The sequence below is a fragment of the Lepidochelys kempii genome, chromosome 12 (assembly GCF_965140265.1).
Source record: "Lepidochelys kempii isolate rLepKem1 chromosome 12, rLepKem1.hap2, whole genome shotgun sequence".
In the NCBI taxonomy this organism is placed as follows: domain Eukaryota; kingdom Metazoa; phylum Chordata; order Testudines; family Cheloniidae; genus Lepidochelys; species Lepidochelys kempii.
The window spans coordinates 4358008-4385545 of NC_133267.1; the positions used below are offsets into that span (position 1 = coordinate 4358008).

Here is a 27538-nt window from a genome sequence, read left to right on the forward strand (position 1 = left end):
GCCCTTAGAATCAAGTTAACGAGACTGCTGCCAGCAGGAATCTAAAGCCCCAAATTAAAGATATCTCTGGGGTCTCAGTGCAAATGTTAGGGGAGATCAGCTCTTTAATAGTAAATGTAATCAGCTACATTGTTCCAGAACTGGGCCCCATCTCCAAGTACCTCCTGCCCTGGAGCAACTCTTATCCTGATGTGCCAAGCTGCTAGGCCATGAGTTTGCAAGGATAGGAGCCTAAGAGGTGAAGGAGAGAGATGGGAAGGGAAGGGCTGTGACTTGGAGATGGAACCTAAGGAAGAAGAGTGCTCTACGGAGTCTTACTTTGCCTGTTCTTTATGGAGGTCTGTTCTTCCTGGATTGTGGTTTCTGTCACTCTGGCAAAGGCCGTCGCTGTTGCACAGTACCCATGATGAACCAGGTAGGAAGACACCATACTAGGAAATAAGAAAATAAAAACAGCATGATATGCATCACTAAAACAGAGGAACCACAGGAAGGAGGGGAGGGAAATCAACACAGGTGCTGTTGCAGTTTCAGCATCAGGGAAAGCTACTCAACTCAGCCCTGCTAGAACACAACCAGTGTCTTGTTCCTGGGGTCCAATCAGTGCTAACTGCAACATAAACCCTGTCCACTGGGAATTGGTCTGAGGCCCCCAAAATCATCTAAAAACAGACATCAGATATATTTATCTTATTATAATCGACCTGGGCTGGACATGGACATGTGACCCAAAAGGGAAAGATTCCACATTCCATTACCAATGCTACAAGCCATTCAGGACCATAAGAGCTTTTGCTTTGTTTTGATCTTTACTAACTCAGCATTTTCTGTACAAAGATCTCAAAGCAGTTTACAAACTAATTAATTTAGCCTCAATCTCCTTGGAAGCAGACCAGGATCGGCATTCTACAGACAGAAAAACCATGACATCGAGAAGCTGAGTTACAGGTGTCCTGAGTTCTGATCATTAAATGCTTTTTTCAACAACGCAACGGATAATTGAATGGATGCCTTCATATTTATATTACTTCCAGACACTAACAAGTGATTTACCATACAGTCAAAATTTGAGCACTTATTTAGCACATGCATTACTGATTTCTGAATTATGTTTTCATCCTTAAACGTTGGAAGTAAAAACAAATATTTTCACTGTGATGTCAGACAATATACGCAGTAGAAATATATCTCCCCAGTGACAGCAGGGACCTTTCCTTGTTGAATCCATCTTGCGCCTTCTCATCGTCTCTGTCATTTAAATGTTAGTGCTAATGTAGACTTCATCAACACCTTAAATGGTGGCCTGGAAACTGGCTTGGAAATAGCTTCTCCACCAAGCTGGCTGCTGATTAAGACTGACCAATGAGACAGGGCCAGAATGGATTTTCAAACTGATGACTCTCTCTATAGGAGGGAAATATTTTTGGGAGACAGCAACACATTTGCAGTTCAGATGGGATTAACAGCTTTATTATTTTAAAAAACTGCCCAGTGACTTGCTCTGAGACTGGACTCCATTCACTGCTATTAGAGGGCAAGCGAGTACTCGCCAGGATCCTCCTTGTCACAACCACACACAGTACTGTAACACCAGCCTGCCTGGTATGCACTGCAGAAGGTGCTGACCAGCCATCCCTCTTCACAGCCAGCCAGCCTCTCTCCAGCTTTCTGGCCATCTTTTGCACCCAAAGGCAAACTCCAAGTGAATGAGCTGCAACCCAAAGAGTTTTTGTCTATTTTTAATAGCTCTTTCAACAGCTAATCTTTGGGTTCCCTATCTGGGAACCTCTTCACTACAGCAAGGCAATATAGAGACATAGCCACACTGGAAACAAATGGCAGTAGTTACCACCAAACTGTCTGAAAAGCTTGTAAAGACAGTCCTGGTGCCACTGCAGAAGCTTGAATCATTTCATGCCAAAATTTTGGAAGACAGTTTGCAGCATGTGTGTGACTGAGTGTCTCATGATTAAAGTCAGAAATAGAGTGAGTTTACATGCTGCAATTCTGGCACAGAATAGCCCAAGAGGCTGGTCAGGTAGCATAACATCATGGGCTTAACCCTTTCAGATTCCTGATCAGAAGTTTGGAACAACCAAGATGACTTTGTCTGTTGAACCCATCCCATACTTTACACAGAGCCCCAGGCTCGGGAAGTGTAATGACTGCAGTGCAGTGCAGACGGAATCAATAAAAGCTCGAATGTCTAGTAACCTGGGACATAACAGCAAACATCTCATTAAGATGGCGAAGTTAGACTACGGTTGAAACGCTAAGAACTGGGCTGGCTTTCTGTTAAGTTGAATCCAATTGCCAGAGCTATCTAACTCCTTACCATAGGTATTTAAACTGCACTATACAGCTAAAGGAAATCAGAGCTGCCCCGCATTCTTATATTTCTGTCCTTGGCATCACAGCCTCTCAGCAGCCACCCCTGTCAACTGACCAGTGCAGTACCCTGTCCTTTGTACTAGTTTACTACCAGCACCAACTCACGGGTTAGATGCCTTGCATATTTACCGCAATACAATGCTCTGCATTGGCTAGCTGAGTGCCACATGTCCAGCCAGGAACAGCTCCTGAAATGTTTGAGAGATGTTGCTCCTCTGAGGAACGTGCTACATGGTCTCAAAATAAACTGCTGCTGGCTGCTCTGGCAGGCTGCTTTCATGTTAAGGCAAGGCAAGGCTAATGATCTTCACAGTCCCAGGCTAGACCAGGTCTTGTCTTTGGTGCCAGACTGATAAACATCCCCAAAGCCAAACGTGCTGGTGGGACGGTAGACACAGAACTTACAGAAACACTACAGGTAGGGCTATGCGCCTTAAAGTGAGTGCTCAGAGCACAAGCATGGAGCGCACCTGGGTACAGCCTGCAGTGCTGCGGGCTTTTCTGGCTCATCCAGGCTGGCTTCCTTCCTCTGCTGTCTTGTACCTCTGGTTTCTGTTGAAATGCCATCAGGCACACTTCAGGTGCATTACCAGTGTTGAGATCCTACACATCTCTCTCTGCCAGCCACACCAGCTCAGCTACATTTCACGCTATTTTAGATTCTCCATGGCAGTGGCTAAAATCAGTCAGCATGGACACCAGGGGATCAGAATAACGTGAAGGAAGAATTATTTATCAATATGCAGCCCTTGCTAGTGGCTGCATTCCTTTATCAACCACTCTTACAAGTGAAAACTGGTGTATGTGGTGGGAGAGGGGGAGGTGTCCCTTTCAGGAACGCTGCCACACCAAGCTTCCTTCTCCAAGCACAGGGGATCATTCACCTTGCGGACATGTGCCCAATCCAGTCAATTCCCCTGTACCACACTGTCTCTGTACGTGCCTTTCAGAATGTAATACCCAGAAGTTCAGGGCACAGAGAGTTTTTTTGGACTCTGTGGCATGTGGGCCTGATACGCGGGGGTCAGTTCTGCAGGACACTCACATTTCTGATCAGTTCCTGGAGGACAGACCACATCCTGTTGGCTTGTTTTGGTGGGCTGCTCTCAGACCAAACAGCAGCTACTGAAATTACAAAGCATGCCTATCGGCACTACAGATGTCTGGTTGCGTAGCTGTCGGTCAGGGGTGCTATGAGGTGTGATCTCCGACCAATACAGCTGTGCCAGCAGAAGTCCCTAGGGTAGACACAGCCGTACTGCCAGAGCTGTGCTTTTACTGGTATGGCTTGTTGTACTCAGAAGGGGAGGTTTTACTTGGCCAGTGTAGCTGTGTTCAGTCGAGCAGCGCTGTCCCAGCATGGTACACCACTATTCCAAAGCATTCCCAGCGTAGACGTGGCCTGACTCGCCAATGCCCTCAGCTGATCCCTGGTTAGCCCTCTCCACGGAGGAGGGACTCGTGTTTCCATGAGGTGACGAGTTTATTACATGTCCGGAGCTCAGGACTCCAGCTCCTTTGTTCCTGGACTGGAAGAGACCTGGAGAAAACAGCCACAGAGCACTCTGCCCCCTGCAAGGAGGGCTAGGCCAGCATTCCTTTCTGACAAGGCTCCATGTCTTGTGTGGCACATGACACCCAAATTACCCCTCCCTCACGTGTCACTGCCCCCCGGGACCTCTCATGTCACCATGCCCAGCCCTCCCGCCCACTGCCCACTCCTAACCAGTACAGGAGCTCCTGTGATCTCTGTTACTAAATTCAATACATTTCTCGTTTTACAATTTTCAGTATGCTGCAGATTTTGCATCGGGCACCACGTAACTGTCCCGAGCACACTGTCCTGGGGAAAACAGGAAGTGGATTCCCAGGTGAAGGGCAAATTGGAGCCTGTGGCACTGAGAAAATGTGGGAAGCTGTTTGGGCTTCTGGCCCCCAGGAAGCAGTAGAGACATCATCTCCTCCTGTCCATATTGAAAGCATCTCCTCCTTCCCTCCCCTGCCCGCACTCAGAGTGGGAAAGGGAATGGAATTCATTTTCCATTCTCTATGAATAGCTCTTCACAGCTGTCCCAACATACCATGTCTGTAACTTGCTGCTCAGAGCCACACATCTGGATAAGCACATCAGCATGATGTTTTACCAAAACCATCAGCAGTGAAGCAAATATTGGCATGTAAATGGTCATTAAGTTTCAAACAGCCCGTTGAGACAGTTCACACCCCTCAGTGCTGTCATTTCAGGATGTCTGCAGACTCAGGCAGACACCGTCCACCTTTGAAAGGCTCATTTCAGAACCAGAAGGACCAGACACTTTTAAGAAGAATGGCAGCTTAGTCTTTGGAGCTCAATTACGCAGCAAAATGAGGGCAAACTTGCATTATGCATTCGCTAATGATCCTGCAACTGACTGCGGGGGAGGAGAGGGAGGGCTGGCTGCCTTAAGAGGAGCCAAGTTTTGCCCTGTTCATGGGCACAAGACTAAAAGTGAGGCTTGTAGAGGCTTTGAGGAAAAGCACCAAAGAAACAATCCTGAGTGCCTAGCTGATGTGGACTCCATGAGTTCCCTTAAGAGTTGTGTCTCCAAAGGGCTGAATTAAGCCATGTCTACCCTACAGCGGCTAGAGGGGCATAGCAGCTATGGCCCTGTAGCTAAGCTGGATAACCATGAGGTGCAGACGCAGCCTATGACGACGGAAGGGGTTTTCCCATCACTGTAGGAACACCGCCTACCTACCTGACAGAAGCTTGTCTGCACTTGAAATGCTACGGTTAACATTCAGTTAGGGTCAACCTAGCTTTTTAGTGCACCCACACCTAAGCATGCTGCCATCAACCAAGCTGTGCCTACACTGAGGGATTGATCAGATTAGCTCCAGCACTCAGGGGTGTGGCTTTTTCCCACCCTTGAGCACCATAGTGACGTTGACTTAAATTTTAAGTGTAGACAAGGCCTTCAACTCTGTTTACACCAATCCCTTAATCTCCTCACCCTGACATATCTCCTAAAGATCGGAGCGGAAAAGGGTTTCATCCTGAGCAGGGCAGGAATGGCAGATCAGGTTTCGGATCTTCACCAAGAGAACGCTTAGTGATGCTTTCAAGAGCCTGCCTCTAAATACTAAGACGGCCTCCCTGGACTGTGGCACAAAGTATCATCACACAGTGTAAGGGAGCACAACAGAATTCACGTTACCATTGCTCATTCTGCAGTATGTGTCAGACTGGTGCTACGTCTAAGCCAAGAAAAGTAGAAGAAAGAAAGACTGCAGCAGAGACTCACTTCTGCAGCATTGCTTGCCACTCGCCTAGTCTGTCTCCTATGGGAAACCGCTTAATGGTGCCCTGAATCTTTGCTCGCCACTCCCTCATGTAGTCCTCAATGTCAAACACGAACGGCTGCTGCCCGAAGTTGGCGTCTACGATTTCTCCTGGTGTCTGCAGCCCCACAGTGGGATAGAGATTTGACTGCAAAAAAGAAAGAAAGTCACATTAATGCTTCCCAACCCTTTCCCATGGGCTCCAAGAGGAGCACATGGGTTTGTCTCTGGCCCTCAGGGATGGGCTCCAAGGGCAGGGGAAGCTAGTTTTTAAAACCATGACTTGTAATAAAAGGGGCAAGAGGCAACTATGGCTGCTCTAGGTTGGTGACAGCCTCCAGGCTCAAGAGCCCAGTTCCTGCTGCTCGTGGCATGAAACCAGCACATTGGGCTGCCTTCCCGAAGGACTGAGATCTATGTCACAACTAGCATGTGTGACCTGTCAATCTATTCTTCCAGAGGGTTGTGTGATCTCTACCACAATGCAGGAGCCGGGACAGTTACAAAGACTGAAAGACAAGTGTTTGCATTAGTAAGGTGACTACAAGTTACCCAACAGATGGGAGAGCTCCCATGCCAGCATCTTGGAAGAGGACTCCCCTTTACCACAACTAACCCAACTAGACTAGACCTGGTCCAGACAGGCTCTCCAGCTCTCTATTCTAGGGAACCCTTTCACCTTCATTTCCCCACACCCTGACAGATAGCTGCTATCCAAACATCTTGCACCTCTGGGCAAAAGGGGAAGGATGCAGGACCCCCTCAATCAGCCCCGCGACAAGGGCTGTCCAGCACAGCAGGTGGGGTAGTAAGAGGGTCCTGTAGTTGACTCAGCTCGCCAATGATGCCAACCAAACCAGCAAGTTCACTACCTGGGTTCAATTTCATTTCCAAGTGGCTATGCCAATGTGACAGTCTCTCCAAATATCAACCAACACATCATTCAGAGCTCCTGGAGGGTTGAGACGATGTGATTCAAGTTTGGGGAGATGATCACTGTACACAGTACAAGCAAATGAATGCCATTTAAGTTAGCCCCATACCAATCCTGACCCAATCAAAACCTTTGGAGATTCTCAAAATGGTGCTGTGAGGTATCCAATCTCCATGGCATGTGGAAGAATGAGGGGAGACAACACGCAGAGCAAGGCCTCGCCAAATATTTCATTGTGTGGACGACATCTTAGAGAGTCTCCTGGCCACTTCTCCAGTTCATGATCACATCCGTGGGGCACCTACAGCAATCGCTTAGGCAGGAAGCTAGGAGGAGTCAGTGTGATACAGTCACTGGAAACAAGGAGCAACGGTGGCATCATGTGACCAGACCACTGTCCACAGACCACCAGCAAGCGTGCCAGGAACCAGTGGTGATCTGAGGCCCACGGTTTGGGAACCACTGACAGTAAATATATCTCCCTGCTTTATTCTGTTGCCTTGTAGCTAACTATTCACATCAGGGCCCCATCATGGTAAAACAAGGAGCAAAATGGGCCCAAGTTCCTAAGGGAAAAACTGAACTTCCTGCCCGAGCGCTATCACACAGAGAAACACAGCTCAGTAACTAGCGACAGTCAGAAAAGTTCAAGGATAGGTGAGAACTTTATTGCAGAGACGGCCACGGGTCCTCTCTTTGATACATGACACTGGACGACACGTGCCAAGCAGTTCCTTCCAGCCTGACCATATGGGAGCCTATGCTGGAGCCAGGGATGCCACCTCCTGTTATGAGTTAAAACGAATAAAGGCAGAGTGGAATTTCCGAGAGGTGGCCACACTGATTACTTGCCACTTCGAGGCTCCTGAAATCCTGCCCGGTCACAGAGAGAGGAAGAGCCAGAACTCTGGCTTGTTTAGTTTCATGCACTTGTTAATGAGTGCTAAATGGTGGGCCACACTTTCCAGCTGCCATGTGAGATATAATAAAACAGAACAGCAGTAGATGCTGGTGCAACACCTCTCAGGACACGGCTAGGGATCTGTCCCAAGGTAATGTCAGTGCCTGAGAGCAGCCTGATGGTCCAGGCTTCACTCTCCACAGCTAAGCAACCTCACTGGATTCTGTGACTGAAGAACTCCTTTGGACTCTTTCCTTCTGCTCTAAGGTTTCAAAAGCACTAGGTATGTTGGGCAGATGAAACAGTGCGACTTCTCCCTTCCCCAAAGAACCTCCCAGCAAAGCTGGCATTTCAAGTCTAGTGAACTGGAGCATGCTTTTCTTCACCAAAAGATCTGCATTTAGCTGCTGTTGAGTCGACTGAGATATGAACGGCTGGCACTGTACGTTTCTGGAGTTTGAAATGCCAAAACGAAGTGGAAGCAGCTGCTCCACATAACACTAATTTCCTCCCCTTCTCCTCCCCCCACCCCCCAGGCTGGGAAAGGAAAGGAGGAAACGAAGCTGGCTGCATCACTGACTCAGCATCTCCTTTGTATCATATCCCTGAGCAAGAACAACTGGTGGGTTACGTGGGTGGGCTAATTCAGATGCAGCTCACACCACCCAGTGCCTTATCACTAGCGGCTGCTATGAGTGTGCACCACAGCACAGCGAGGAGATGGCCCAGGGGGGAATTGTGGTATTTAAGGAGTGGAGTTAGAGATCCCCCTCCCCTTCAAACAGAACTGGCAATAAGGAAAAGCCTCCAACAGACACTACCATCTTGTCAGTCTCTGCATCGGGCCTCCAACCTGTTTCAGTACGGCCAGCCCAAGGCCATAAGTCAGACCCAAAAAATCCCAACCCATTAAAAACAATATGTCACAGTGGTTTTTCCTTCAGATTTCTTCACCGTCAGCAGAAGCTGCCAGTCCCCCCTTGGAAAGTGGTCACAATGCAGCCTCTCTTGCACACAAACCGTAGCCTCCTTGTTCGCTGATCGGAGCAATCGTCACTTACACTCTCTGATCCTACGGGGTGCAGGGAGCTACCATTCTACCCCGTCCCTACTGAGTGGGGCAGCTACCTATCCGGCCTTGCGTTCTCCCTCAATGCTCCCCCCACTGTCTCCTCTTCCCCACCTACCTCCTGCATTCATTTGAACATTCTCTCCATTCATATTTCCCTCGGTCACGCCACATCCCCTGCTCCCCCAGTCTACCTCCTGCGCTCCACAGTCCACAGACCCCACTTAGTTTCCTAACACAGTTCCCCTCGCTGCTGTCTCCTCTCCCACAGCCTCATTCTCTGCATGTTCCTAGCATAGCGATTAAGGGGCCATCATCTTCCCTGAGAGCAGCCTGGCTTCACACCCACTGAAAACGTACTGGAAAACGTACTGAAAACTTTGACTTTCAAAGTTAATGAAAGTCAAACTAGCAAAACCTTTGGCAGATGGCAGATAGGACTCTGCAGCACATAGGGAGCAGGTCACTTTGTGGAGCTGATCTGCACTTTTAGGACCCTGTTTGCACAACTGGCTGCCTCAACTCTCATCAGGGCATAGGCATAACTGGGGGCAGATATTAAAGGGGTACTGACGATACGAATTTTTTAAACTGACTACATTTTTCAAACAATTCCCATTTCTGCTATATTCAAAGATTCTGAGGTCAGACAGAACCACACCTGATCGCCTGTATAACACAGCCCATAGAACTTCCCCCAAATAATTCCCAGAGCATATTGTTCAGAAAAGCATCCAATCCTGATTTAAACACTTAAAAATATAGCCCCCTTTAAACAGTATTGCCTGACATTAAAAACATGCCCTGAAAAATATGCAAGGGCTTTTCTGCTCTCCCGTTGATATTTATGCAAGTCTTTTCAGGAAAGGCAAGACTCTCTGACACTGTCTGGACCTGGATGCATGAGAAAGTTGCACTGTGTAAGTTTAAACGGATGCAATCCAATGCAAACCCCTGCATGGATGCTCATCTCACTTTAAAAGTGGCTTATTTTTTTATTCACTTAAACCTGTTCCCTGTTGAAGTCATTTCTGGCTAACTTTTCAGTGATAACACTCTAATGTAGATAAACATTTTCAGAGAAATGCAATTTTTGAGCAGAGTGTCTCCATTTACACTTCTTCAGATTGGAAAATCAGCACTCACCACCTAACCTATAAGCAGTGCTGCTAGGGGCTGTGTATTTTACCCAAGGCCCATTGGTACCAGTAAAGCAGGGGTGGGGAACCTACTGCCCACAGGCCGGATCCAGCCCCTTGCTCATTTTCATTCAGCCTGCAGGCCACACATGTTCAACTCACCCACCAGGGGGTGGGCGCAGAGGGCGAGCCGGCGTTTGCAGCTCCAGCCCCGTGAGGGGCCCGAAGCTCGGGGCTTCCCACCCTCGGGGCTGGAGCCACAAGAGGGAAGCCCCAAGCCTCGTCGCTCCCCGGGGCTGCTGGCGGGAAGCATGGATTCACCAAGGGAAGGTCATGCCTGACTAATCTAATCGCCTTTTATGATGAGATTACTGGTTCTGTGGATGAAGGGAAAGCAGTGGATGTATTGTTTCTTGACTTTAGCAAAGCTTTTGACACGGTCTCCCACAGTATTCTTGTCAGCAAGTTAAGGAAGTATGGGCTGGATGAATGCACTATAAGGTGGGTAGAAAGCTGGCTAGATTGTCGGGCTCAACGGGTAGTGATCAATGGCTCCATGTCTAGTTGGCAGCCGGTATCAAGTGGAGTGCCCCAAGGGTCGGTCCTGGGGCCGGTTTTGTTCAATATCTTCATAAATGATCTGGAGGATGGTTTGGATTGCACTCTCAGCAAATTTGCGGATGATACTAAACTGGGAGGAGTGGTAGATACGCTGGAGGGCAGGGATAGGATACAGAAGGACCTAGACAAATTGGAGGATTGGGCCAAAAGAAATCTGATGAGGTTCAATAAGGATAAGTGCAGGGTCCTGCACTTAGGATGGAAGAATCCAATGCACCGCTACAGACTAGGGACCAAATGACTAGGCAGCAGTTCTGCGGAAAAGGACCTAGGGGTGACAGTGGACGAGAAGCTGGATATGAGTCAGCAGTGTGCCCTTGTTGCCAAGAAGGCCAATGGCATTTTGGGATGTATAAGTAGGGGCATAGCGAGCAGATCGAGGGACGTGATCGTTCCCCTCTATTCGACATTGGTGAGGCCTCATCTGGAGTACTGTGTCCAGTTTTGGGCCCCACACTACAAGAAGGATGTGGATAAATTGGAGAGAGTCCAGCGAAGGGCAACAAAAATGATTAGGGGTCTAGAACACATGAGTTATGAGGAGAGGCTGAGGGAGCTGGGATTGTTTAGCCTGCAGAAGAGAAGAATGAGGGGGGATTTGATAGCTGCTTTCAACTACCTGAAAGGGGGTTCCAAAGAGGATGGCTCTAGGCTGTTCTCAATGGTAGCAGATGACAGAACGAGGAGTAATGGTCTCAAGTTGCAGTGGGGGAGGTTTAGATTGGATATTAGGAAAAACTTTTTCACTAGGAGGGTGGTGAAACACTGGAATGCGTTACCTAGGGAGGTGGTAGAATCTCCTTCCTTAGAGGTTTTTAAGGTCAGGCTTGACAAAGCCCTGGCTGGGATGATTTAACTGGGAATTGGTCCTGCTTCGAGCAGGGGGTTGGACTAGATGACCTTCAGGGGTCCCTTCCAACCCTGATATTCTAAGCCCTGAGCCTCAATGCCTCACAGCAGGGCTGGAGCCGCGAGCACTGGCTCCCTGCACCGCAGGGGGGGAAGCCCTGAGTCTTGGTGCCACCTCCGTGGGGCTGGAGCCTTGAGCACCGGCTCACCCCACTGGAGGGGAAGCCCCAAGCCTCTGCGCCCCCCTGAGCAGGTGAGTTGAACAGGTGTGTGGCCCGCCATTGATTTTTTTTGGTGCGTCAGTGGCTCCTGATACATAAAAGGTTGCCCACCCTTACAGTAAAAGAAAAGAAATTGGTTTTGAACTCTCTGTAAGGAAACTGTTCCCCGACAGGTAATGGGCTGAAGGACCAACTTAAATTTCTGGTGTAAGCTCACTGAAGTCAGAGTCACCCCACTTGTGAATTCAGCCCCCACAACTTCCCTACAACTGGTCAAGGAAGTGCTGCTTATTGCCTGTCTTGTTGGTGTTCTCTAGAAAATTTGCTTCAAGCAGAATAGGCCACAAATGGAGGGGGAAACCTTCACACCCAGTGTCCAAGAGAAATATCAGACCACCATGTGTGTGGTCAAAAGAGAAATCCCATTTCAAGGGAACAGGACAAGCCCTATTAGGGTCCAAGGCCCTTGGATCCTACAAGGCTCACTCAGTTAAGATTTCTGAAGATCTTCATTATTTTCATTCCCTTTTACAGCAAAACTTCTAGAACAGAGTTTTCACAGCCCTGGTGAAGGATGTGAAGAATGCAGTTAATATTTAACATCTTTTATACTTTATGTTCTCTTTGCTGTACCTTACAATGAATGCACGTTGTGTTTCAACTAATCTGAATGCGTCTTCCTTGCTATATTAATGCATAAACATTACCTAAGGTCTAAAGCACTTGGAAGCTGTATTGATGCTAAGCACTATGATATCTGAGGTCTACTATCATTCCTAAAGAGTGTCTTGATCAGTCCTAATGTTGCTGTGCAACCCAAGGGCACCAGTCAGGATCAGAGACCAAACCTCCGGGACACTGCTTTAAGAAACAGAGGAAGATGTGGTCTATGCCCCTAAAGAGACCCAGGCAATGAGTGGGAAAAGGTATCAAGCAGCAGCAGAGAGGCCAGACAGCCTGTTATCTCTGTTTGTTTGACTCTGGGGAGAGCTAGGGGAAGGGGACAACAGGAGGTGGTGAGTAAACAGGAGCAACGGAGTGGGGGGAGGGAGAGAAGGAAGGAAGGAAGGAAGGAAGAAGAGACTTTGTGGGGCATGAATCGGGATGGGAAAGGGAGGACAGGGGATGAGGCTGGCAGCACAGGGACTGTGAGGTCGAAGGTCCGGGCAAGCTACCAGTCAGCAGATATAAAACAACATCCAGACAGCAAATTGCAAGCAGCAGCCTGCTGCCATCACGGGTGTCTGTGGCTGCGAAGGAGGAAGGACCTGGATGGGAAAGACCTGCCTGCTGTCAGTCCCTGACAGAGAAACCCATTTTCCTTTGCCTCTCCTGAGGAAGTGCTGATACAAAGTCTTGGGCTCTGCAGCATTTCTCTGCCCCTTGCCAGCTCCATAACTGGACGGGTACACTTCATTGCCAAATGGGCTTTCGAGGGGGCGTGAGAATCACTTCTGCTCTAGTTACCAGGCAGGAACTGGGGTCTCTGGTAACATGCTCAGCACCCCTATGGCGAGGGAGCATGGACCGCTGCATTCCTTCATTCCGCGCTTTGTTGAAGAGCGGGGACAGGCCCAGGCAGAGGGGAAGATATCACTAGTATACAGCGTGGCACGCTGGGGCTGACATGCCTTCGGTGCACTGGCGGTATGAGGCTGTGGGAAGAGCCAGTGCATTCACACATTGAAGAAAGCGACACTGGCTGTCTGCAGCATTTCCAGTCTTGTTTGTACTCAACGGTGTGAGATCCACAAGGCCAAACCCTAACAGTGCTCACAACGAAGTCCTGCTTTCCCACTGAGTCCTGTCCTGTGCACTAGCTTCCTGGAAGAGACCGATGCTCTACACAAAACATCACATGAGCAGCACCACAGAGATCTGGGTGCCAGGGCAAAAAGACTAGAGGGAAATGTTCTGTTAGACCTATAAGAGCAATAATGGCCAGGAAATACCCTCACTGTTAGCCATTATTGCATACATTGTACTGAACACTCTGGAGTGTCACCACAGGACTTGTTCAGCTGACACCCTAAGAGTTGTGAGCCTAAACTGAAAGGCAGCTCTCAGAACCGAGGCTGCACCTTGCTGAACACGGGCGTTAATCTATAAAAGGAGTACTAGTGACACCTTAGAGACTAAACAATTTATTTGAGCATAAGCTTTCGTGAGCTACAGCTCACTTCATCGGATGCATTCAGTGGAAAATACAGTGGGGAGATTTATATACACACAGAACATGAAAAAATGGGTCTCATGCACACTGGAAGGAGAGTGATCACTTAAGATGAGCTATTACCTGCAGGAGAGCGGGGGGGGGGGGAAGAGGAGGAATGGGGGACCTTTTGTAGTGATAATCAAGGTGGGCCATTTCCAGCAGTTAACAGGAACCTCCGAGGAACAGTGGGGGTGGGGGAAATAGTTTTACTTTGTGTAATGACACATCCACTCCCAGTTTCTATTCAAGCCTAAGTTAATTGTATCCAGTTTGCAAATTAATTCCAATTCAGCAGTCTCTCGTTGGAAACTGTTTTTGAAGTCTTTTTGTTCTAATATTGCGACCTTTAGGTCTGAAATCGAGTGACCAGAGAGATTGAAGTGTTCTCCGACTGGTTTATGAATGTTATAATTCTTGACATCTGATTTGTGTCCATTTATTCTTTTACGCAGAGACTGTCCAGTTTGACCAATGTAAATGGCAGAGGGGCATTGCTGGCACAGGATGGCATATATCACATTGGTAAATGTGCAGGTGAACGAGCCTCTGATAGTGTGGCTGTGTGATTAAGCCCTATGATGGTGTCCCCTGAATAGATATGTGGACACAGTTGGCAATGGGCTTTGTTGCAAGGATAGGTTCCTGGGTTAGTGGTTCTGTTGTGTGGAGTTTGGTTGCTGGTGAGTATTTGCTTCAGGTTGGGGGGGCTGTCTGTAAGCAAGGACTGGCCTGTCTCCCAAGATTTGTGAGACTTATGGGTCGTCCTTCAGGATAGGTTGTAGATCCTTGATGATGCGTTGGAGAGGTTTTAGTTGGGGGCTGAAGGTGATGGCTAGTGGCGTTCTGTTATTATCTTTGTTGGGCCTGTCCTGTAGTAGGTGACTTCTGGGTACTCTTCTGGCTCTGTCAATTTGTTTCATTACACAAAGTAAAACTATTTCCCCATGTTTACTTCCCCCACCCTCCCACTGCTCCTCGGCTGTTCCTGTTAACTGCTGGAAATGGCCCACCTTGATTATCACTACAAAATGTTTTCTCCCCCCCCCGCTCTCCTGCTGGTAATAGCTCATCTTAAGTGATCACTCTCCTTACAGTGTGTATGATACCGATTTTTTCATGTTCTGTGTGTATATAAATCTCCTCACTGTATTTTCCATTGAATGCATCCGATGAAGTGAGCTGTAGCTCACAAAAGCTTATGCTCAAATAAATTGGTTAGTCTCTAAAGTGCCACAAGTACTCCTTTTCTTTTTGCGAATACAGACTAACACGGCTGCTACTCTGAAACCTATCTATATAACTGCACATCTATTGAGGACTGCAGGGGGAGTATTTAACCTTATTATTGCTGCACATGGAGAATGCCCGAAGTCCAGCCACACTCCCTGCAATCTCAGGATAGAGTGGAATACAACCCACTGGCCCTACCCACGCATGAAGGAAAATTCCTTCCTGACCTGCATGTTTGAAGCATTATAGACGAACAGCATATTCAACGAGCAAGCAGAAAATTTTGGCTCATGTAGGATGCCCACAAAGTTTGGACTCCTTGTCAATCATTGAGACAGCCATCTTCTTATAATCTCACAACTACTTTTCACTGTCTCTGGTGCAGTTAAGTGCAACGCCATGTGGAAGCTCCTGATTTGAGAGCAGCTTGACACATTTCAGGCTGGCAGAGCCAAGAAGTGACTATCAAACCCTAGAGAGCGGAGCTCAGCACATCTTCGCAGTAGCATTCCCTATGGCTGGTTACAGAGGGTGTGTGCAGGACTTGCCAACAGCTAGCGGAGCTGTAATGAGTACATAGGTGATGGCGGATAAGGGGACCTAAAAACGAAGGAACAATTGAGCATTTCTGACAGGTTTCAGAGTAACAGCCGTGTTAGTCTGTATTCTCAATCTCTAATCGCTACCTTGGAAAGGGAAAGACCCTTTGCTGCAGTATTCAGATGGGAGCAAGGGGAGTTTAGAAGCAGTAACACCAAACAAGCAAGTGTGCTTTCTGTTAACAAGGTTTGAGATGCTAAAGCGCATTATCATACGCTGAGTCTCAAGTGAACACTACATAGTGCTCCCTGCAGACAAGGCTGCTCTTAGGAGACAGCCATTTAAGGTGTAATAAAGTAGGAATTCATGCTGCAGTTCCAGGAGAGGTAACTATTCTTAATGAGGATCTTGTGAACGACCACACATCTGGTGATGAGACTGTGCAGTCCCATAAAAGGGAGCACCCTCATCCCAATGCAACAGAGGCAGACGGGAAACATATATCATTCAGGAATATGTGCTACCCCTTTAACGTGTCATTAAACAGAAGACATCACACATCCCAGTTACTGTCCCCCTCCCTTTCACTTGCAACCCTAGTTAAAATACTGAAAATAGTTGTACTTACAGGGAGGTCTGTAAAGGCTATACCTGTGGGGGGAAAAAATATTAGAATTAAAAAGACAAAGGATTTTTCCCCACATGCGCCTACAGACTTAACATGCTACAAAACGTTACTACATTTCAGTAAATCTCAGCTCTGGCCCTGGACTTAGCGACCTGTTATTTAACAAAAAGAAAAGGAGAACTTGTGACACCTTAGAAACTAACAAATTTATTTGAGCATAAGCTTTCGTGAGCTACAGCTCACTTCATCATTTATTTAACAGAGTCTCCCCTTCTCCCTCTATCTGGACCCTGTGGTTTGGCAAAGATTCAGATCAGAGTCTGAGTGTTCTCAGACTCTCTTTTCCATCAGTTTTAGTGCATTAAGCTTCACAAAAGCAGCCCCCTTTTCCTTTGCTTCTCCCTCACATCACTGCAGGACTCCACTAAGAAGCCACTGGATAAAGCTTCAGTTCAAGACAAATTTTTGATTTGGAAGCTGTGGTGCTTTAATATTGCTGTGGTCTGGCCTGAGGCTACCCCTCCTTTCCAGCCAGAGCTGTGGAGTTGAGCATTAAACACCCTGTACAATTCCCAGGGGAATTGCTGGGCCTTGCACTAAGGCAGGGCTGCAGTCAGAAGCAGTTTCTCAGATATGCAGCAATGGAGATAACGGTAGTGCTCAGCTTCCTCCTCCACATTCATAGATTCCAAGGCCAGAAGGGACCATGATTATCTAGTCTTACCTCCTATATAACACAGGTCAGAGACCTGCCCCAACATAATTCCCAGAGCAGATCTTTTAGAAAAACATCCATCTTGATTTAAAAATTGTCACTGATGGAGACTCCACCACAACCCTAAGTAAGCTGTTCCAATGGTTAATTACTCTCACCTGTTAAAAGTGTACATCTTATTTCCAGTCTGAATTTGTCTAGCTTCAACTACTAGCCACTGAATAGTGTTAGACTTTTCTCTGCTAGACTGAAGAGCCCATTATTGTTACCCAAGTAGGTACCTACAGATTGTGATCAAGTCACCCCTTAACCTTCTCTTTGTTAAACTAAATAGATTGAGCTCCTTATGTCTATCACTATAAGGCAGGTTTGCTAATCCTTTAATCATTCTCATGGCTCTTCTCTGAACCCCCTCCAATATATCACCATCCTTCTTGAATTGCGGACAACAGAACTGGACACAGGATTCCAGCAGCAGTCGCACCAGTGTCAAATACAGAGGTAAAATAACCTCTCTACTTCAAATCTGATATTTGCAAATATAACAGAAGTGAAAAGATTTATGGGTTCTCTCTTAATTTCAACCTGACAAGTCAGAAAAGAGGCAAAAATTACCTATAAACAAAGGTTTCTTATATTTGCTAAAGCAGGGATGAAAAGATTATTCAGCCACAGGTTCTGAACAGTACCAAAAGCTCCAAGTCACCAAGTCAAGCTATGTGGGGAGCAGAACATGTAAAAGGTGTTTCCAGAAGCAGGAGGGCTGACAGGGTGACCACTTCTCCCAGAGTAGAGCGCACAGCGGTGCTGACTGGTGACCATGAGGCATCTGCTCTGCATATTAGCTACTTCCAGGCTCCAACAGAAGACACAGACTATTTACATACAGCAGCAACTCAAGTCCTCTCTCTCTCTCCATGAACACGTGCCAGTACTTAGACTTGAAGGACACCAACAGCCCCTGGGAGAAGGGCTGGTTTCCACCTAACTGCTTGCCTCCACATGGAGCATGTTGGGCAGTGACAAAATGCATGGACACTCTTCCCCAATCACCACTAACAAAACTCCAGGAGTAAAACCACCCCTCACAAGACTATTCATTGCCGGATACCCCCCCGTCTATCTCCTAGGCTCTCTGGCCCCAAACTCTCGAGAAGGAGCGTGTATGCCTCTCTGCATTGCCACTCCACCAGCACCCACAGAGCTCCTTCACTCCTCACAGGAGCAACCCCAGCCACCTTGGCTGCAATACCAAGTGCTAGACTGCATCTCAGACTTGGGCCTGGTCTACAGTACGCGGTTATTTCGGAATTAGCCGAGTTTCCTCAAAATAAAACTGGTTCTGTCCACACGACCAAAACAGTCTCTTCGATTTAAAGGGCTCTTTACCCTGATTTCTGTACTCCCCCTCGGCAAGTGGAGTCACACTAAAATCGAGATCGCAGTTCTGGGTTACAGGTAATATTGGCCTCCGGGAGCTACCCCAGAATACTCCCTTGTGACCGCTCTGGAGAACACTCTGAAGTCCAATGCACTAGCCAGGCATGCAGTAAAAGCCCTGGGAACTTTTGAATTTCCTGTTTGGTCATCATTAGCACAGATGACGCCATCAGCACAGTACACCAGCACAGGCGACCACGCAGAGTCCACCATCACAGGTGACTGTGCAGTCCCGGATTCGCAGATGAGCTCCAGCATGGTCCGAACGGGAGGTACTGGATCTCACTGCATGTTGGGGAGACGAATCTGTTACGGCAGAATGATGTTCCAAAAAAAGAAACACAAATACGTACGCTAAAGTCTCCAGGGCTATGACGGAAAGAGGCTACTCCAGGGACACAGAACAGTGTTGTACAAAAATCAAGGCGCTCAGGCAAGCGTACCAAAAAGCCAGGGAGGCAAACGGGCACTCTGGGTCACAGCCCCATACATGCCGCTTCTACGGTGAGCTGCATGCAATTATGAGGGGGTGACAACACCACTACCCCACCACTGTTTGTGGACACCTGCAAGGAGGGAGTAGCATGGAGCGAGGAGGATGAGTTTTTGGAGGAGGAGACTGCATAGGAGGCAAGTGGGGAATCTGTTTTCCCCCCTAGCCAGGAATTATTCTTAAAGTTGGAGCCAATAGCCTCCCCCTACTCCCAAAGCATGCTCCCGGACCATGACCCTGGAGAAGGCACTACTGGTGAGTGAGAGCTTGATCAGAGCCATGCAGTGGGGGGTGGGTGGAAACCCAGCCGCGCTGGGCTATTCACATTTAGTTTAAAGGGCTCATCCCTGCTCAGAGCCTCATCAGAGCCCTGCGGTTTTGGGGGGGGGGGGCGGGGAGGGAGATGGATGGATGAGGAGAGGAGGGTGTTGTGTGAAGCTATCATTCCCAGAGAGCCTGCAGGCTGCCTGCAAGCTGAATTCTGTTGCCTGGCTGCATGTGATGGCTTACTCACACCAGAGCAGCAGGCACTTCAGTATAAGAGGCAAAATGAGACCTTGTACAGAAAGAGCACATGCTGTGTACTATGAATTGCCTGTTTCACTGAGAAAGTGTCCTCTTTGTTCTCTAAAATACATCTTTTAAAATACTACCCTCACTTTTTCTCCTCCCGCAGCAGGTGCAAATGTTTCAATGCGGCCCCTATCTACTCCATCCCAGAGGCTGGTCTAGATTAGAAGGTGGAAAAAACAAACTCGGGACGACAGGTTTGCTGAGCTCATGCAGTCCTCCCGCACTGATAGGGCTCAGTTGTATGTGTGGAGGCGAACAATTGCGGAGTCGCGTAAAGCGTTACATGAATACGAAGAGAGGAGGGACGTGCGTGATGAGAGCAGGCAGGATGCTATGGTCAAGCTCATGGGGGAGCAAACTGACATGCTCCGCTGTATGGTGGATCTAATGCAGGAAAAGGCAGCAAGACCACCGACTGCTGCTGCAGCTCCTGAATAACTGCTCTCCCTCGTCCCCAAGTTCCATAGCCTCCTCACCCATGCACCCAAGAACACGAGGGGGGGGGCGAGGGAGGCTACTGGGACCCACACAGTCAACCCCAGAGGATTGCACAAGCAGCAGAAAGCTGGCATATCCTAAATTTTGATTGGGTTTCTGGACTTGTCCTTCCCTCCTCCTCCACACCCCTAACCCAATACCCTCCTTACCCCGTCTAGCTTCTGATTTCTCTCAATGTTTTGTGCATTCATATATATATGAAAGGAAATAAAGTCACAATTGTTTAAAAACCATTCTTATATATATATGGGGTGGGTAACTTTAAGAGAAACAAACACAACTCTCACACCGTACCCTGGCCAGTCATGAAACTGGCTCTCAAAGTTTCTCTGATATGCAGCGGGCCCTGCTGTGCTCTTCGCCCTGTTGTCTGGCTGTGCGAAACTGGCCAGCAGGCGAGTTGCCTCAACCTCCCAACCCGCCACAAACATCTCCCCCTTACTCTCACAGATATTGTGGAGCACACAACAAGCAGCAATTACAATTGGAATATTGGTTGTGCTGAGATCTAACCAAGTCAGTAAACTGCACCAGCGCGCTTTCAAACGTCCAAACGCACATTCTACCACCATTCTGCACTTGCTCAGCCTAAGGTTGAACTGCTCCTTACTGCTGTCCAGGGTACCTGTGTATGGCTTCATGAGCCATGGAATTAAGGGGTAGGCTGGGTCCCTGAGGATAACTATAGGCATTTCAATATCCGCAACAGTAATTTTCTGGTATGGGAAATAAGTTCCTTCCTGCAGCTGTTCAAACAGACCACAGTTCCTCAAGATGCAATCGTCATACAGCTTTCCTGGCCATCCCACGCTGACATCGGTGAAATGTCTCTTGTGATCCACCAGTGCTTGCAGCACCATGGAAAAGTACCCCTTGTGGTTTATGTACTGGCCACCCCGGTGTTCCGGGGCCAAGATAGGGATACGCGTTCTGTCTATCGCCCCGCCGCAATTAGGCAACCCCAGCGCATTAAAGCCATCCACAATGGTCTGCACATTTCCCAAAGTCACTACCCTTGATAGCAGCTGGTCAATGACTGCACTGGCTACTTGCAGCACAGCAGCCCCCAAAGTAGATTTCCCCACTCCAAACTGATTCCCGACTGACCGGTAGCCATCGGGTGTTGCAAGCTTCCACAGGGCTATTGCCACTCACTTCTCAGCTGTGAGGGCTGCTCTCATTTTGGTGTATTTGCGCTTCAGGGCAGGGGACAGTCACAAAGTTCCATGAAAGTGGCCCTACGCATACGAAAGTTTCTCAGCCATTGGGAATCATCCCGTACTTGCAATACTATGCGGTCCCACCAGTCTGTGCTTGTTTCCCGGGCCCAGAATCGGCGTTCCACGGCATGAACCTGGCCCAATAGCACCATGATCTCCCAATCGCCACATGCCGTGCCGTCTGTGTCCATGTCCTCATGACTATAGTAATCGCGCTGTCGTTGCTTCCTAGCCCGGTTTTGCAGGTACTGCACATACTGCTGGATAATGCGCGAGGTATTTACAATGGTCAAAACAGCAGCGGAGATCTGATCAGGCTCCATGGCTATGGCGCCTGCACGGGTAATCCTGGAAAAAGGGCACGAAATGTAGGAGAGCAGAGTGGCAGTGGAAGCTGTGCTGTTCAGTTCACGGTAGCCGAACAACAGCTGAAAATGGCTGTCCTCTGTGGCTTTCACGGAGGTGGGAGCCCAGGACAGACAACATGGAGAAGCTCGGAAGCGCGGCAATAGCGGGAGAGCAGAGTTGGTGGCGGAAGCTGTGCTGCTCGGTTCACGATGGCTGAGCAGAGTTGAGTTGGAGAGGTGGATTCATCGTAGCAGGAGAGCAGCGGTGCACCGTCTACTGAAAGCAGTATGTCGTCTGCACGCCAAAAAGGTGTGAAACGATTGTCTGCCGTAGCTTTCTGACAACACACACCCAGAAATACCCGCGAGAATGTTTTTGCCCCATCATGTACTGGGAGCTTAACCCAGAATTGCAATGGGTGGCGGGGACTGAGGGAACTGTGGGATAGCTACCCAGAGTGCACCGCTCCGACATTCAATGCTAGCCTTGGTACTGTGGACGCAATCTGCTGAATTCACGCGCTTTAGTGGGGACACAGAAGACCGAATGTATAAAATAGCTTCATAAAATTAGAATAGAATAATTTTGAAATAATTTCATACTGTAGACGTACCGTTGGAGTAGGACTAGCATCAGAAGGCCCAAGGGCTTTGAGTGTTACAGAGAAGAGAGTCACACTGCTAAGATGACAGAGGCCCAGCTGCAGGTATAGAAGAGTGGATCAGCATCTGCAAGGGATTGGGGTCATGACCAGTACAGGGATCACCACTACCCTTTCCACTGACTGATGGCAGACCAGATTGACAGACGTAAAGACAGGTGGCAAGGAGGAGGTTTCTAGCACTGCCTTCCAAGGCTTAGACTATTCATTATTCCTGACATGCTAAACACTACATTGAGGCCTCTTTCGCAGGCATGGAATTGTGGTGCTCCCTAGGGATCAGATGAAAGAAGCGTGCACTGATTGTTTTACACATTCTGCTGCTTCTCGATCCCAGGTGTGAAAAAAGCTCCACACTGCAGTGAAAAACATTAGTGCATAGCACGTGGACCCTACTACAGTGCACTAAAAGGTCCACTTTGAGCACTGATACACCCCAGTTTGTAACAGGAGTAGAGCAAAGTGTACTATAGATCATTTACGCACGGTAGATTTACACTCCAGTTTGCAGTGCACTACCTGCCCATATAGTCAAACTCCGTGTGCTGGAGACAATTCATTCTCACTCTCTCCTTTTAACACAGAACTGTTGATTCAGATCACACTTTCTCTGCAATTTTAAAAAGTGCACTATTTGAAGCAACACAGATTTGTGATCAAATGGGCTGAGAAAGTCTTGGATCCTGATCCGCTAAACAGCTTATAGTGCCTTGAGATTAATTCACCTACCACAGAGTTTGGAGCTACTTTCCAGTAGGCAACCTCATCACAAGCCAACAAAATTATGGATCAATATTCTAAACACACTGGAATAAACAGATGGGGGGAAATTTTCAAAGAAGGATTTCCCTGTCCTGGCCATTTGTCTGGTCTCCCCACCTACCCCTCTGTGCATTGCTCTCACCCCATCTCTCCACTCAAATATCCTTCACCAATCAAACTGCTTTCTGTGGGGTTCCATCACATTTGGTTAAGTTTCATATTTTGTTTGGCCAGCTCGCTGAGAGCTTGTTACCACCTTTACAACAAAAGGAAATTAACCTGATGACCTAGCCACCACGGCAGCAGGGAAGGGTTCTGCAGCCTAGCTACAATTCCAGCTCTGCACCAGGCATCCTTCAATCTTCTGTGGGTGGGCTGCAGCTCTCCCACTGGTGCGCCCACAGCCATCACATTCGCAGTGCAGGGAACCACAGCCCCAGGAAGCAAGGTATGCACAGAGGAGGAAATTTACCGTCACTGCACTTAAACTGAGACCCTTCTCCTCTTTGAAGCAGGGTTGCATCACACCCACTCTTCTCTAGAGGTAGCCAGATCTCTGCTCAGATTCTTCTACAACACAAGACACAGATCAGGTTTCTCAACAGAAAATGGTATTATGCCCCACATCCTGAACAAGGAAATACTAATCCAAGTGTAACTATGAAAGATGCTATTTCAACAGCATTCCATTTTATAATCTCAATAAAACTCTCTGGACCATGCTGCAGTGCTGATTAGTGCACGTGTGGGAGGGTGGTGGGAACCTGTCAGTCAGTTTTATTGCGTCAAACAGCCAGCAAACTGCTTAAACAGAGCCCAGCTGTAGTCCAGACACAAGGTCATTAACAGAAATTAAAAAGGGATAACAGATCCTTAACTATTCAGCTGGATAAAAAGCAACTCTACTCTGCCCCCCTGGAGCAATTCAAGTGCATGGAGATAGCTGCAAAGCCAGTTTTAGGGTGGTGGTGACTCAAGGACTGGACAGCTTAGGAAGAGAATGCAAAGGGTCTCTCCTGTAAGTCCGTGATTCAAATCCAAGCCACGGCAGTACTGGCCAAGTCATTAACCTCTGATAACTGTTCAGTGGTCTGGATACAATATGTGCATGTGTCCATGCAGCTCCAAGTGAATAGTTCTGATATCATAACTGCCACTGTGACAATCTCAGCAGAGATCCCAAGGACTAAACTGGGCGGAGACTGAGCTATCCCCCTTGCCTGCAGAGAGACTCTCTCCTGGTCAGAAGGGGAGTTCACTGGCAGGTAGGCACAAAGCACACCGCCTCTGCATACCACCACCTTTCACCAGTGCTGACACAGTCGTTTATCTTTCAGGGATGCTGCTCCCTCTCGACAAAGCCAGCACTTCCAACACAGGCTAATAAAACATTTAGCTACGGTGTGGCTGGCTGCAGGCCCTAATGAAAAGTCAAGTTGTGAGTACACTGGGGGAAGTGTCATTTAGCCAACGATCAAATAAAGTGGTGGCTATGAGAGAGCAGAATTTCATTAAACAGGCGGGGGAGGTAATATCTTTTATTGGACCAACTTTTGTCAGTGAGACAGACCAGCTTTGAAGCTTACAAGAGCTCTTCTGGTGGATTCCAGAGGGGTTGCGATCAGTAGGGAACATGTGGATTCTGGAATCTACTGCAGCCTGAGAATGTAAATTGACAAATACACAGTTTTTAACTGTATTGTATATTTTTTTGCACTGGAAAACTATTTTAGCTAGATTCAACATTTCTCAGGTATTCATCAAAAACCTATGGAAGTATGTACTGTGTAAAGACATGCAGTATATTAGTGATCCATGTCACACCCCAAGTCTCTTAAACAACACCTGACAGAGGAGTAAACGAACTAATTCCTTTTTCTCATGGTGAGAGTGAGATTAGAGACAATTGTTCTTCTAAAGATAAATTTTCAAACACATATGTACAACATAGGAGAGGGCACTGAAGACATCTGCTCTCTGAGTCCATCCACAGGACTTCAGACAATGAACGTTCAATGAACAGGACTCTTCCTTTGACAAATAATTTTAAAGGAGTTACTTAAATGCTGCTGCTTTGTCACTGCTTCGTGGTTTATTTGATCAGATACTGAAAAGAATGTACTGATTTCTTTCCCCGTCCATTTAGACTGAAGAAAAGTGCAATGGGATATAATTTAGAGATGTTTATGGCCAAAGTGTTATCATCTTCCCGAAAATCTAAATATTAGGAACTTTTTAATAGTCATTTTTAGTAACACCTAAATGACAGGATTTCTGCTATCAGAAAAGTGCTCTGTTGATATTCTTCACTGCACAAAAGCTTATGTTTTCTGCAGATTCCTTCTGGAATGCACAAAAAATGGAGCATCACCACTCTCTCACCTGGATGCCATGCAATTTGGGGCACAACTTAATGAAGTAGTGAGGTAAATTAATTCCAGAGCACAAGACAGAACTGCTGTGAAATTCAACTCAACCCTCCAAATGCTGGTCTGAGCAAGTGAGGGCAGTGGTATTGACTTATCCCTTGTAACATAGGAAAAGGAGCTGCAATCACAGTTCCCAGGGGAGATAGTTAACCAACCTGTGCGACCCAGTATGAACCCTTTCATGCTACACTTACTCCGTGCACTGAGTGAAACGGCCTCTTTGCTTCAATGCACTTTAGAGGGTGATGGCCTCACACAGTGCTCCTTCACTCAACCAGAAGCTGTGCCTCTCCGCTTTCTGGCTAAAATGCGGAGCCGACCAATTCAACACAGGATAGCCTCTCTGTGGGAACTAGATCCTGTCCTGGTAGAGGATGGACTGTATGATCAAAAGGTCTTTGCTTACCACTATCACAATCATTATTAATCTCTGAAGTGCTCCAAAATGTGGGGAAAAAAACTAATGAGCTTCCAAGCATTAGAGATGCTAGCTAGCTATACAACGTAGAAACATCTGTCCACATTCAAGAAGGAGCATTAGCTAGTTAGGAAACATCCAGCAGGGATCCAGGAAGGAAAGCTGGTGAAAGCTTTCTGCCACCCATTTCTATACACGTCACACTGAGGAGAATACTAAGTGAAACATGCAGAAAAACTGCAGGGCTAAGGCTCAGAGGCCACTCCTGGATCCATGTGAAATCAAGCAGATTCCTTAAGGAATCTTTCCGACAAGAGGACAGACAATCTAATCAGATTGTCCTGCAAACTCAGAAAGCAGCCTGGGCTGGAATGGATGTCTCCCAGCAGCCTTTGAAAGAGCAGCAAAAACTATTCAGGAAAACAATTAAGGGATATGACAAAAGTGTTCTTTGCTAACAGCCCTGGAACATAGAATCATAGAATATCAGGGTTGGAAGGGACCCCTGAAGGTCATCTAGTCCAACCCCCTGCTCGAAGCAGGACCAATTCCCAGTTAAATCATCCCAGCCAGGGCTTTGTCAAGCCTGACCTTAAAAACCTCTAAGGAAGGAGATTCTACCACCTCCCTAGGTAACGCATTCCAGTGTTTCACCACCCTCCTAGTGAAAAAGTTTTTCCTAATATCCAATCTAAACCTCCCCCACTGCAACTTGAGACCATGACTCCTCGTTCTGTCATCTGCTACCATTGAGAACAGTCTAGAGCCATCCTCTTTGGAACCCCCTTTCAGGTAGTTGAAAGCAGCTATCAAATCCCCCCTCATTCTTCTCTTCTGCAGGCTAAACAATCCCAGCTCCCTCAGCCTCTCCTCATAAGTCATGTGTTCTAGACCCCTAATCATTTTTGTTGCCCTTCGCTGGACTCTCTCCAATTTATCCACATCCTTCTTGTAGTGTGGGGCCCAAAACTGGACACAGTACTCCAGATGAGGCCTCACCAATGTCGAATAGAGGGGAACGATCACGTCCCTCGATCTGCTCGCTATGCCCCTACTTAACATCCTTCTGTTCACTTAGCCACATGGGAAGTGGTTAGCGCATGAGGATGCTACTCCCTTGTGGTACAGCTGCTCCTTCAGGCATCTGAAAAACTGTGTCACTGCAAGGTGCATCTCAGGACAGAAGGGTTCCTAGCTATACACACAAGAACAGAAGCTGCCACCTCTGCAGGCAGCAATGAAGCAAACTGAAAAATTCAGCAAAGGCAAGTGAAGGCTGATGCATTGTCCTTACCTTCCCCCATTGCTCCAGAAGGCAGCCTGGCTGCTCAAGCTGGCCAGTTATTTGGGCCCGAGCCTCAATGTTATTACAACATAGCATTTTTGTATTAAAGTGTGTTAAAAATAAAAATTAAACTTTTCATTAAAATGTCAAACTGTATTTGCCCAATCCTGCCCCCGATAAGCCCTTCTAGGAGCTGGTCTGGTCTTCCAGACTATGCACTGCTAGTTGAAATGGGAAAGCAGGCGGCAATCTGACACTGACATTGTCCATGACAAATAGCTACTTCTGTGGGAAGGAAATCAAGATGAGCACAGCTCCAACTAACCCCCTTGTACCAGTGTAAACAGAGATTTCATCCATAATTTTACTTAAAGACTCTTCCCCTTTCCACAGCTCCATACAAGCAATGCACACAGTAATCAGGAGATCTCCAAGCCAAGTCCTCCCCTCCCCTTCAGCCAAAAGTGACCACGTGTTCTGCCTCAGAGTTAGAGGCTATCTCCACAGTTGGTTCCAGACACCTTTGTTACAGAGACTAATCCACAACTTCACGTGAACAGAGAAGGGTTTAAGTGACATGGACCTCAGACAGCTGCGTTCACCCCTTACTATCTACATCCTGCCTTTCTGCTCATGT

General features: G+C 47.7%; 1 protein-coding gene across 2 annotated transcripts in view; it reads right to left on the minus strand.

The window, feature by feature from the left end:
• Positions 1-27538, minus strand: part of RANBP10 (RAN binding protein 10) — a 162971-nt gene that overhangs the window by 14216 nt on the left and 121217 nt on the right. For both annotated transcript variants that reach the window (XM_073307234.1, XM_073307235.1), the window contains 3 exons: positions 16060-16082; positions 5676-5860; positions 319-431 (listed from right to left, as the gene is read on the minus strand). In XM_073307234.1, the coding sequence (XP_073163335.1) occupies positions 319-431; positions 5676-5860; positions 16060-16082 (321 nt within the window). The remainder of the gene's footprint in view (positions 1-318; positions 432-5675; positions 5861-16059; positions 16083-27538) is intronic.